This window comes from Lacerta agilis, chromosome 11 (genome assembly GCF_009819535.1).
Source record: "Lacerta agilis isolate rLacAgi1 chromosome 11, rLacAgi1.pri, whole genome shotgun sequence".
In the NCBI taxonomy this organism is placed as follows: domain Eukaryota; kingdom Metazoa; phylum Chordata; class Lepidosauria; order Squamata; family Lacertidae; genus Lacerta; species Lacerta agilis.
The window spans coordinates 27,804,548-27,818,442 of NC_046322.1; the positions used below are offsets into that span (position 1 = coordinate 27,804,548).

Consider the following 13,895-nt stretch of genomic DNA (forward strand, 5'->3'; position numbering starts at 1 on the left):
CGCGTTCCAGAGAATTGCATATTACTGCAGATAAACTAATATATGTAAGGTTTAAGAATTAAAGTAACTGTGAAATTAAATTAAATATTCTGATATTTCCCACTGGAATTAAAGCCAAATACACAAATCTTAAAGTTTTGGGACTCCGGGAAGATTACTCACTGTTGACCTTATTGATGTTTCCCTGTATCTCAGCTTGTGTTAGCAACTCTTCATATACATCTCTTTCCTCCTCCAAAATTGAGCCATTCTGAAAGCAACAATACCGTTACTGAACAAAGGACAATGTCCACTCCTGATTTCAAGGTGGGTGGTGTTTGTGTAAACACACAGAAATTTCACTACGGAAAGCAAATTTCAGTGCGGGTGGGGGGACTTGTAAGGGCCATTATTGATACAAAATGAAACTGTGCAAAAGCAGCTAAATTAGAAATCCCTCTTTAAAATATAGCAATACCACCAACATGAGAAACATGAGTATGCCTTTACTTTCTAACAATTTACAAGCTTTAGACCAATTGTTTATAAACAGTAGTAACTCAGAACGTGAGTAGGAATTGTATGAGGGTTGAACAAAGACCTAAGGAGGAAGAATGCATCACCCCAAACTTGGCACAACTGTTTCTTTTTTTAAATTCCAGCCTCTAGATGCTCAAATAAACTGAAGGAGAAACATGAGTCACAGTCCAGCTCCCTTGCCAGAACCAAGAATTCTATTCCAAAATCATCCATGTCTAATTACTTCCTAATGACTTGGATATGACCTCAAAAGGTCGCTCAACCATTCCTCCTCTTGCATTCTCAATGTTTATTAACCTTCACTTGTTAGGAATTTCGATGGCATTATTGTCACAAGATGACATGAATTTAAGAGGAGCACTGCATGAACAAATGCTTTGCTAGTAACAAGCCAATTTGTCACTGCAAGGTTTTACAAGCCTGAAGTTTTAGTACTGTCATATAAATGCATTAAGGGTATTTTAACTGTTCCGTAGTAACTCACATTCCATTGAAACAAGTATAATAAAACTCTGCATTCTAAGTGGTTTATATATTGGTTTTTGGAACTAGAACATTTTGACACAAATTCTAAAATGCTGTTCTGTCAATCATGGAGGGTCCAAATAAATATTGTATTTCCTAGATTGTCATGAGCAGATGTAACATACACAACTCATTATTACATGGCCGTGAGTAACTTCAGGGTATCTGCCATTGTGTGCTATTTGGTTTGATTTATGGAGTATTGGTGCTGAATAATGCACCATGCTATTTTATGTAAATAAAATTAACTCAAATTGAATTTATACCCAGTTTTAAAAGAGTATTGGAATATTCCATTAGAGTACCTTCAGTCTTGCATTCTCTTCTTTTCTCTTTTTAGCTTCTGATAGCTCCTTCTGATACGCATGGGCAAGATTATCGTCCACGTTAACTAACATAGCATTGGGATTTTTCAGTGTTTTGATAGTTTGATCTGCTACTCCTTTCTCAATGGCTTCATTAATTGCAATTACTGCAGCATGCACTGAAAAGAATAAGAGTCCAGCATTTAAAAATAAATTTGAGTTTGCCTAATCTTCAAGAATCTCCAATGCTTTTAACCCAAGGGCACATCTGGAAATCTAAGAAATTGACATGGCATCACAAAATATCCATTTCATCAGAGCAAAACTGGTGATACTGAGAAGACCCCTTGCAGGCAATTATAGGCACAACACCCACCCACCCCCCAAAAGAGCTAGCAAACCAGATAGCTTCTGCCAAATAACCTCACTTAAAAATAAATAAATAAAGATTATTAGGGGCATGGAGCCATAGAGCACTGTAGCGTCCAAGCGTTTCAACTTGCATTTGTATGTTGCTGCTCACACCAGAAAGAGCGCAGGGGGATATTTTCACCCCTGCATATTACCTGTTTGGTTTCCCCATACCTGAAACCACCTCCCCAACTCCTATTCATGAAGCTGTCATCTGCAAATGCACACACAAAGGCTGTCGCAATGTACACACCTCACTTTAAATGTGAAGTTTTCAAAACAGCTGGAAGCTGGTTTGAGGGAAAACAAATAATACAGCAGTATTTCTCAAGATACTACAGGACAGATATGGGTTATGGCTAACGTCATCTGCACACAGCTTCAAAGACTGCACTGAATGATAACATGTACACACAGCTTAAGTCTACTTTGGATTCTGGCCAAACTACAATCCTACACTTATCTACTCAGGAGTATATCTAATTATATATAGGACTGCCGTCTCATTGTACAAGAATCTACTAAATAGTCAAAGCAAAGGTACAGTTCTCTAGATGCTGTTTTTCAGCTTCCATAAGGTCTAGGCAGCATAGACAACTGGTCAGGGATGATGAGATTTGTATGCCAGCTATGTATTTGCTATGTATCTAAACTCTTACATGGGTAGTTTGTTTTTAATCACAAACTGACAGTGTGGGGCCCAGTGAACTGGATTATGCTCCTAACCCCCCCTCCCTCTGTGTGTGTTTACCCTTACCTCCTGCAATTCTCTTGATCCAAATCAGAGAGCCTTAATTTGTGGGGAGGGGGGAACCATTAACCACCCCACCTTGATTCAGATCAGGACAGAGGAGGTCAAGGCTAAAAACCTTTCTATCCCCTGCTAACAACAGGAACAAACTAGACAATGCATTCATTACGTGAAATATGTCTGTGTACTCAATACTGTATTTTTTTCCTTTAAAGTTTAAGGCAGAGGAATTGATTTTAAAATACCTCACACCATAGAATTATTTAAAAAGAGTTTTCTTTACTTTATCTAATTAGTTTCTAAATGATATCTGAAGTTAAAGCAACTTTAAAACATGTTACCATATCTGAGATTATATGTCAGCATGTTCTTATGTAACACTTTGATTAGGGCTCACTTACACGCAGCTTCATCCACTGAAAGCTCACTGGCCAGGATGCCTCCAATTTTACTAAATGACGGCATCTGTATACCATATTTCTCCAATTCCTTCCGCATGTTATTGATTTCTTCCTCTAATTATGAAGGGAGAAAAATGGGAGAAGGCATCAACAAACCAAATTAGGCTTTCTTAGATGATAAAACATACACAATAATAATGCTTGGGGTAGGGTGGGGGCAGTGGCTTTTAACACAATTATGCTTCCAATTCTGCTTGGCCTTTTCCTCCCGCCTGAGAAAAATCACAGGCTGGGAGAAAATAAATAAAAAGGATTTGTTAACCAGCAACTTTTAATAAAGCAGAAGCACATTTTTCACATAGCTACTCTACACCCACTTCAGCATAAAAAACATGGAGAATGCTGGGGGAGTAGAGCATGGGGTTTAAATACAATAAAATATTTTCAAAGAATAAAGTACCTGTAAAGTCTACTTTCCCCAGCAAATCTTGGATCTGTGGAGCAACTCCTAGTTTAAACAGGTAAAGGCTGCAAAAGAAAAAGGGAAATTATGTGTTATATCACAAGACATTTATTTATTTAGGGTTGACACATGTCTGGAATTTCCTGGACATGTCCAGGATTCAAATGGCTAAATTAGCATCCGGGATGGAATTTTGAAAAATCAGCAAAATGTACGGGTTTTTGACAACAGAACCAGAAAGTGTGTGTTTGAGTATCATAACTTTGAGGCTTATTTCCCCCCCAAAAAAACTCAACAACAAAGCTATGGATTTTTACTTCTTGAAATATGGCAACCCTAATTTATTTCATAAAATTTATATACTGATTGCTTGTAAGAAAATAAATATTATTATGAGCGTTATTATTACTATTAGGATTTGATGAAGTACATTCAGCCTATAAAAGTTCATTCCACGATGTATTTGTTGGTCGATAACACGCCACAGGACTCTCTGTTGCTTCTGTTACAACAGGCATGACTATTCTCCTTTGTAATAAATGTAACCTGTTTTCCTCTGAAAACAGTATTTTAAGTAACACTGTTGCCAGCTTTGGGATTCCCATCCTCAAGCAAATACTGAATAAAACAGTAGGTTAGTAATCAAAGAAACACATTTTGGTTTTCCCCAAGAACTTAAATATATGTTTTATTTTTTAATAAGAAAAGGGTCCTTACATATTTCCACCTTTAAAATCAACTTATTTGTCATTAAATACTCAAATGTTCTTAAGTATCTGAAAGGAAGTAAAAAAAAATACACAAAGACAATCCTAGAACCCCTATTTTTGTTTCAGCGTTGTTTGAAATGTCTGTATTAATACCATTCTAAAATGTGTATAGTGAAACCATCTGGACAACAGCTGAACAAATTCACATCTTTATTCATGTCTTCCTGCCATGTGAAATTAACAACTGTTAAGGATTTGGGGAATTTTTTAAGATTACACAAGGGACTAATCAAAGTTGTTATTAGAAGTCATAGTCAAAGCAGCTCAAACCTATTTAGACAGTATAATCAGTGGTCTGGGCACTTTTTAGATCTAAAAAGAATGGCGAGATCCCACTTGGGGAAGCTTAACATTTCAAAATTTGGGCTAGCATGATTCAGCAAAGAGAAGGCAAAAATTAAAAGACTGTGAGCTAATATAGTCTCACACACTGAACCTGGTTTAGACTTTAGGTGCTAGATGTCAGAGAGGCAACAAGGGAAAAGGCTAGAAGTTTGCAAAACTTGACATTTTAACAAATGGCTTGAAAATATGTTATAATAATAAAGTCCCCCCCCCCCACAAGGGTGAGAGTTCCCAGCTTAGATAGCAACCAAGAAGAACTGATCTCAGACCTAAAGAATTAGTAGCTAGTGGTATAGGCAAGTTTCCTAAGCTTCACTGGCTGCTTCTGACACCAAATACCCATCTTACCCTACTTGTTTTAGATTTTTTTAAAAGCAGCATTAGGCCTTCAATAACTATTTCCCTTTATTAGATGCTGTTCAAGATTTCTGTGAAAAACTCCATTTAAACTTCCTAGGATTAAGAAGAAGCCTACAAACTGTTTTCAAGTTGGCACCAATGCAATGTTTCATTGACACAATTAGTCACTGATACACCAATTATGATACCTTGACATGACAACTACAATTTCTATGGAGTGGCATATTCCCCACTGCCCAGAGATCATTTGTGAGAATACTGTTTACCACTAGATGGCAATAGAATTTTGTTTTTAAGTTTGCAAGTACTGGTAACATGTTCATCTTAATATTACTACAAATGCTTTGAGGTTATAATGACTACACCAAGAAACTGTATTTAACATGCTCCTTTCCTCGGTGTTTAATATGAGAAGTTATTCACATGGATTGCTGTATTTGATGTTGTGCTAACAAGCATTTTTAAACACCTGTACCTGAGCTGAGAATTTTAAGCACACAGCCAAAATTGGTATGGGCAAAAACTGCTTAAAAAACAAATATTAACTGTGAAGCCATAGAAAGAAGAATTCACATTAAATCTAATTACAAGTTAAGAATATGGAACAAAGAACTATTAGAAGGCATTTAGATTTTAAGGGAAAATTTATTACAGTGTACAGGGTACTGTATACAGGTGAAAGGAAGACTGAAATATCGTAGTTACTCAAGTCTAATGTGCCATCGAATGTAATGCGCACCCATTTTTTGCAGCATAATTTGGCAAAAAAGGTGCATATTAGACTCCAGTAAATACGGTATGCTTTCAGCAAACAACTCAATACTAATTATGAAAGGTGTTCAACATTATATATGACAAAGTAATTACAGTACTTAAAATCCACAGACAAACAAGCTATCAACAGAAGACAGAAAAGTTAAATATGACATCTTCTTCTAAAGATTTTCACTGACCAGCAAGAGGCAGATTTAGAGAAGTGCAACTGGTTACTGAGCTGAGAGGAGCCACAGGGGCCACTGCAACAACGCCAAACAATGGAAGGCAAGAGGTGGGGGGGCACATTTTGGTGTCGCACAAAACGCCGCTGAAATTTTAAAGCCCCAAATCAGACACTGAAACCAGAGCAGTGGGTGGCAGTCAAGATAGGAGCTTCCTGTTGAGTTTCACATCATATGACGTTATGATTAAATAGTAGCATCAGATGTTCAAATCTGAATGCAGGTCCCTCTTTTATTCACTGTGGGACAGTAGCATAATGCAATAATACAATGGGGAATATCCAGTGCTGTGTGTCTCTGAGTGGGATGGACTTCTCACAAGTGGAATGGGCCTGCAGTTCACCATATGCTCTCCCCGTCTGCTCCAGAGGTTGGGAGGGGACGAATGCAGACAACTGCAGTGAGAAGTCCTGTCGTACAAGTGGAAGTCTGCTTGCATAGTACTGTATTAAGATATTGCCCAGTATTTCTGCTGTTGGCAAGGAAACCAGATCTGGAAGAAACTGGGGCCCTGTTCACATTTGCGTATTCATCTCTTTGTAAGTGCAACAGCAAGTGACGCCTCACATGTGCAACAAGCAACGACAACACTGAAGAGTTTTCACATGATTTCAAAAGACAATTATCTTCCTGAGGAGAAAGTCCATTCATTCAACTGACATTCAGCTATCTACACAACTGCATAAACTGCACATTAAACAAACTGAACCTAAGCACGTGTACCTGGGACTGGGTGCCTTTGATATTTAAACGTCTTTCTTCCAAGTATTAGGATAGCATCATAAAGCTAAACCACATTTTCTGTTGCACTTGATGGCTCAGATTGCATCCTAAACAATGCACGTCTAATTAGGCGAGGTTAAAACCCAAAAGGCCATAATACTGCACAACAGAGTTAATATATACATAATATATGGGATATACACTGCTGAATGCGAAAGGCTCTGTGCACATGTTTATTATAGCAGTCAAACCATTGATTAAGCCATCTTCAGTACTCCAGCAGATATAAACATCTGAAAGCTTTGCTCTGTTCAGTATTCAGCAGAACATCTGAACAATTGTGACATCATTGGAATGGAACTCAGCAAACCATTCCTTCATAAGCTACTTAACATTAAGAGTCCCATGTGTGACCACTTCAGGAAACAGTTTCAAACTCGAATCTAAACACACTAACAACATCACTTTAGGATAGTATCACCCTCACAGCCTGTATATATATATATATATATAATACTCATTTGGCATTATAAAAAAGGTCCTTCATTTAAGAAACATTTAGAAATATTTCTTATTTGTTTATTGTGTGCAGCACAATGGCTTACATGAGTAAGCAAGACAATGAACAAAAACTAGAAAACATTTAGAGTCCATCCAAATTCGAATTTAAGAGTGCTTTTCAAGAAAATGGGTTCACTATTTACTTTTCTCTTTTAAATCAGGTCATTAAAATAATGTACCCCCAAGCCACCTTTATAATTCTGAAATTGTAAAATAAAAATAAAAATGGGGAGGCTTCCATAATAGTGAGCTAAGAGTGAAAATATGAAGATTAACATTCTGCTTGAGAAGCGGACGCTAGAGGCATTACTGGAGAAAATTAGAAAAAGTTACAATTAGGTTTTTGAGTTTCTAAAGGCTGGACACCACTTGCTTTCCAATATTTGTGGTCTGTAAATAATGATCACACAGAGATACTTCCTAACACAAGAACGTAAGGAGAGCATTGAAGGATCAGGCTAATGGCCCATCTAGTCAAGCATTCTGTTCTCATAGTGCCCTCCCAGAGGCCTGTGGGAAAGCTGAAAGCAGGACAACTTGTACCTCTTGCAGTTTCCAGCAACTGGTATTCAGAAGCATTACTGCCTCTGACCATGGAGACAGACCATAGCCGTCATGGCTCATAGCCATTAATAGCCTTATAAAAGCAGCAAAGTGATTTTCTGTTGAGACACCCTGACTGAACAACCCTATTCTGCGGAATGTTAACTGCACAGATTAGGTATTATGCCTAAAGACAATACAGTCTCTCAGATTAGGGATGGAGAAGTGGATCCACTTAGCAGGCCAGAATCTTAACTCCTCTGTCCCCTTATAGGCAGGCAGGTGGGTGGGGCTCCTCACCCGTCACCCGACATGACAATGATGTCAGGTGACCAATTTGTCTTTGAAATCAAACCACATGGGCAAAGACATAGTGCTTTGGTAGCACAGATAATCAGATGAGCTTGCAGAGGCATAAAGCTTTTTAGCTCTGCTGTGTCTTTACCTGTCCTACACTTGACATCCTATGAGATAGGTGGGAGTGACTTGGCCAAGACAGCCTTGCAGGCCAAATGAGGAGACCTGGGGGGGGGGGAGCAGCTAGTTAGGCCTGTGGGTCAGAATTTCCCCATGGCTGCCTTGCAGGATCCATTGCTCTGCCATGCATACAAGGAGATCTGCACAGAATGCTGTTGTGCGCAGGTAAGAAAAGGAATGATGCATGCATTAGCAGAACAGATCTACCAATCTATTTCCACATTCAGAAAACACAATGTGATGTAGAACAGTTCAATAGATTTGTAACCCTGAGCTTGTTACTCAAACATCAATGCTGCAGTGAACATGTTCCCCAACCTATTGTTGTATAAACTGGAGCTGCTCTGAGACCGTTTTAATAAATTATTATTATTATGTTCCCCAACCTAAATAGAACTACTGTACATGGTACTTGCGAAGCTCTCTTCTAAGTGAAAGTATATCTATAGAAACAGGAATGAGGCATTTTTCTGCTTCTGTATCCTGAATGTCTAAGGTAACTAGTTGTATGTGGACTTTAGAGGCTTATTGAAATGACAGTAAATGCACAGTGGCATTAACATTAAACAGGACAATCTATATATATAAAATTATTCAAGCTGCATGTTTGTTTGTTTTCGCCTTTCTCCGTAACCGCTTGACCGATTGGCTTCAAATTTGGACACAACATGCCTTGGCCATATGGAAAAGATCTTAGTTACCTAGATTGTAAAAATACCACACCTTTCCCAGGTAAATCCGTGAATTTGTGCAAAAAAGCACCCTCCAGTGGACGTTAAATAGCACAGCACACAACACCCGTTGCTGATCCCTCCCCCCCGACGTCACTGCCACCATCCAATCAACAAGCATGCCTCCCGCAAAAGGCAGCCCGCACACAAAGATGGAGTTTGGCCTTCATGGCTTTTAGATGCCACCTGCAGCAGCTATAGAGAGAAGCCACGCCATAGCCACGCCACCCGGAAACGTCCCATCTGCCTTTTGGGAGGACGGACGGATCGGTAGGAAAGCTCAGCTGCCCGCTAACACCGACACAGCCTGCTGATAGAAGCGGCAGGTACACAGCGAAGCAACGGCACAGTCAGGCCAGCTGCAAACGTCCCGTCCACCATTTCCAGGTTCGGGCGGCCTAACCTGATACTATACAAACAAATATACTGCCCTCCAATACACATCAACAACATCAATCCAAGACATACAAACAATTCAAAAAAAAGGAATAAGAAAATACAACAATACTAATAATGAGTTATACTGTATACACAAAAACAATAACGAGCAAGAAAAGAAAACCAAAACAACCTCAACTTCAACGCAAAGACCTATGGTAAGACATCACTTTCTCTTTTATACTGCATCTTCCTTTCCCATTACACTAAATCAGCCACAGCAATGCGTGGCCGGGTCAGCTAGTGAAGAGTAAGTAGAAAAGACTGCAAACAGTGTCCAAGGTGAAGAGTCTCTCTCTTATTTGTTTTTGTTTTTAATAGAAAAAGGTTAGACATAGCTCAGAGTGGTAATACACGAAAGCTCATACCAAGAACAAACTTAGTTGGTCTCTAAGGTGCTACTGGAAGGAATTTTTTTTATTTTTTATTATGTTTTGACTATGGCAGACCAACATGGCTACCTACCTGTAAGTGCTAATCCTTTTATCTTTTCAAATGCTATTTCTATTTTTCTAATTCAAGAGGGGTAAATTGTTTTTCACACATTCTTTCATGAAAGTGTATTCACAGAAGGTTGTGTACATACATTTCAGAGATTCTTACAAGTTTTACTTCTCTTATGGAATATGCCATCACTTTTCCATGTCTATGTTGCCTTCAAAACATTGAAAAATTCTCAACCTGAAACTATATTACGAAGCAGCCTGCCTTTCCTGGGTTAAAGACTGGTGCCAACTTAAAAACACGGACCTGTTGGATTTGGAAGGGCATGACAACCGCTTTGGTTGGCATGCATACCTTCACTACAGGAAAGCAAGAATCCATAAAGGCTTTACGAATCATATTATCAGGAATGCCTTATTCAGAGTCTGGGAAAGGTATAAAGGGCTGCTAGCGCCAAAAACACCTAAGTGGATCTCCCCAGAAGAGGCCAAGGCACTTAAAAAGAGGAACATGAAAGGGAGTTGGTTAACATATAATTCTTTACTGTTAGAAGAGGATAACCAATTGTCACTTAGGAAGTATGAAGAGGTTAAAGAGCAATTATCAAGCTGGCTGGACTATCACCAATTGCACGAAACTTTCAAGCAGGATAGGAAAAACGGATTTACAAGGGAACCGTCCAAATTTGAAACAGAGATACTAAATAATAATACCAAGATAATATCAAAATTGTACCAAATCCTCCTTGAATGGAAAGTCAAGGAGGAGGAGGTCAAGGAAGTCATGATCAGATGGGCGCAGGATATCGGCCACCCTATTATGTTAGATCAATGGGAAAAACTTTGGAAGGTTACAATGAGGTTCACAGCATGTTATAACATCAAAGAAAATATGCTCAAAATGCAGTACCGATGGTACCTAACTCCATCAAGGCTCTCCAAAATGTACAAAAACCTAGCTAATAATTGTTGGAGATGCGGAGAAAGCAATGGTAATATGTTTCATATGTGGTGGACCTGTAAAAAAATCAAAGTTTTCTGGAATCTAGTATATGAAGAACTTAAAAATTTTTTGGGTTTGACATTTTGTAAAAAACCAGAGGCCTTCCTACTTAGCATCATAGGTAACGAAATCCCAGAGAAACTAAAAGATATTTTTTTATACGCGTCCGCGGCTGCGCGAAGTTTGATAGCGCAGAACTGGAAGGGAGAGAACGCGCCGGACATAAAAGAGTGGCAAATTAAATTACAGGAATACGCGGAGATGGCCCATCTGACCAACTCCTTAAGAGGACACAACAGACAAGCCTTTGTGCTAAAATGGGAGAAATATAGAAGGTATCTTCAAAGCATCAACAACGGTATAAAGTCTATGGCGGCCTTTGAGTGACTCTGGAGTTGTAATGGGAGTGTAATATATGATATGGCTAAAAGTAGAAATTGAAATGTTCTGAAATGGAGGTAAAAGATAATATAGCAGTGTTGAGCACATTCATAATGAGGAAAAGACTGTTCATAGGGAAAGGATGGGAAGTTTAACTAAAGAGATTAATTTTTGTATGTTGCTGTTTTTTCTTTCTTTCTTTTCTTTTTTTCCTTCTCTCTTCTCCCCCCCCTTTTTTTTCTCCTTTTCTCTTTTTTTTTAGCTTTCATGTTATTTTATGTTGTTGTTTTTTTTCCTTCTTTCTTTTTCTCTTCTTTCTTTCTTTCCTTCTTCCTTCTTCTTTTTTTTTCCTTTTCTCATTTAGCATGTTTTTGTTAAAGGATAAAAAAAGATAATATGTGTAGTCATATATTTCCATGGTATCTACTATTGGTAGTACTTCTTTTCTATTATGGGGTGTAAGACGAAGCAAGGAAAAAGAGACAACCAAAAAGGGAATACTTTTGATTCTTGTATTTTATTAATTTATATAGTGGAATCTAACCTGTAAATATGTACAAATGGAAAGTACAAATGGAAGGTATGTACAGAATGTTTGAGATATTGGTGGATGTAAGAATTGAAATTCAATAAAGTATTTAATTTTCAAAAAAAAAAAAAAAATTCTCAACATTGTAAACCCAGTAAGGTTTCACTGCAAACTTCTAAAAAGATAGCAAGCATTTTAAAAATGTACAACTTAAAACAAATTGTTAGCATAAATCTGGCTTACCTTAGTGCATGGATGCAATATATCATTCGAGGTATGTTCTTCCTATCATAGACATCTGTGGTTTCTGGATAGAAGATCTAAAGAGAAAAAAGACCCACCCACCCCAAAACATGAAGATTTATTTCAATAACAATATATTTTACATTCAGCCAGTCCCTGACACAGATGAATGAGGAGGAGCAGTGGGAAGCACTAGCCGGGGAACCCCCATAGGAAATCCCAGAAGTTGAAGGCTCAGAGTTCGGGGATTGGTGGTAGGACACTGAGGAGAGGTCAGAGGGGGAAGATTGGGAGGAGATGCTGAATACTGAAGGGACAACAGGGTTTAGTGAGCAGGAGGAACCTGTGACAGGAGGCTGTTAAGACTCTGAGGCTGAAGCAGAGGAGGGAGGTTAAGAAGCTGCTGAAGAATCCAGGGAATCTCCCTCTCCTGCTGTGACAAGCTCCCCTTCCCCCGGACTCTAACAACGCACAGGGTAAACGAGGACAGCAGAACAGAGATGGGCAGACACAGTTTGAGACTGCTTGGGAAACATCCGGAAAAGGAGCCTTAGAAGGTTTGGATGGCAGGGATCTTCAGTCTTCGCAACTGCTCTATATGGGCAAGACCTACTGGGAAGTGTTTCTGACTTGTATGCCTTGAATAAAGAGTTAACTTCATTGACTCTGGTTCTTGCATCTAACTCTAGCCCTGACAAGCCTGAATGTACTAAGGTCCAGTTCAGCATCAATAATAAAAATTCAAAAATAAGTAATGACTTAAGGATTTCTTCTTTGAAATTATGAAAAAGCAGCCTGAAAAGCACCTGTCAGCTATTCATGCATCACACTGGGTGCTTTGCTATATGACCTACCAGTTCTGATATTCTAAGACTTGTGTAAGACTTGTGTAACATTCATTTCATCACAGGCTCTCAATTTGCCCCCAGATGCAAGGCTAAATGAGTACTACTGCATAGCTGTCAACTTTTCCCTTTTCTTGTGAGGAAACCTATTTGGAATAAGGGAATTTCCCTTTAAAAAGGGGGAAATTTGACAGCTATGTACTACTGCCACTCCAAAACCTTGCAGAAACATCAGAAGAAAAAGCACACCTTACATCAGTATGTTTCTTAATGCATCAAACAAAGTATCCTGCGTGGGCCACACAGGGGTGGAGCAGAGATATGAAGCAATAATGTGAGCTGTTGGCAGTACTGTACATTCAGTTGCCTAAGTCTTGAGCCTCTGAGGTCTGAAAAAATACTCCAAAAAGGGGGGGGGGACACAGACAATGGATTTGAAAGGAAGTGGAGAATCAAGCTTTGTAGATGTGCTATAAACACAAATTATGAAATCACAAGTCCTCAGAGCTTGCCTGCTAAGCTTGTGTTGTTAAACTTGAATTGGGAAGTGCTGTTAATTCCCTCTTTAGAGACTTTGGCTTTATCCATTGTTCCCATCCCTAATGCCAGGTCTCCTAAGCTCAAATGAGCTGTTTGACCCAACAGCACCTACTCAAGCCAGCTGGAATGTAAGCGAGCCTCTTCATGTTCTGCATGATACCAGCTGCCTTGGCAGAAGAGGGGGAGCACAAAAATTCCACCTCCTTCACTTAGATGTCCCCCTCCCCGCCCCAGTTTTTCTACAAGTTGATAATTCCCAAAGTGCCAACTTTAGTTTCCCTCTACATTAATTGATCTGCTCCAGGCATATGTCTTTATTTTAGCAAACACTTTAAAATTTGGGCATAACATACAGTCAAGGTTCAAACGCTTACTTTAGGCAGGCCGATGGACTCCATTGCCCTTAACCATTGCACAGTATTATCTGTGTGTCGGAAATGAAGACCTGATTTCTAATGAGAAGAGAAAGAGAAGAGAAAGGATTAATCTGTTATTTCTACTACTCTACAAATGACATCTAGTCCAAGTCTTCCCTGCACATGAAATTTGAAACACTGTCAAAATCAGTGAAAAGGCAATCTATAGAAAGT

General features: G+C 38.8%; 1 protein-coding gene across 2 annotated transcripts in view; it reads right to left on the reverse strand.

The window, feature by feature from the left end:
- IQGAP2 (IQ motif containing GTPase activating protein 2) overlaps positions 1-13,895 on the reverse strand; it is a 124,160-nt gene that overhangs the window by 44,905 nt on the left and 65,360 nt on the right. For both annotated transcript variants that reach the window (XM_033164361.1, XM_033164362.1), the window contains exons 4-9: positions 13,680-13,757; positions 11,921-11,997; positions 3,373-3,440; positions 2,913-3,026; positions 1,350-1,528; positions 163-250 (exon numbers count right to left, since the gene is read on the reverse strand). In XM_033164361.1, coding sequence (XP_033020252.1) covers positions 163-250; positions 1,350-1,528; positions 2,913-3,026; positions 3,373-3,440; positions 11,921-11,997; positions 13,680-13,757 — 604 coding nt within the window. The remainder of the gene's footprint in view (positions 1-162; positions 251-1,349; positions 1,529-2,912; positions 3,027-3,372; positions 3,441-11,920; positions 11,998-13,679; positions 13,758-13,895) is intronic.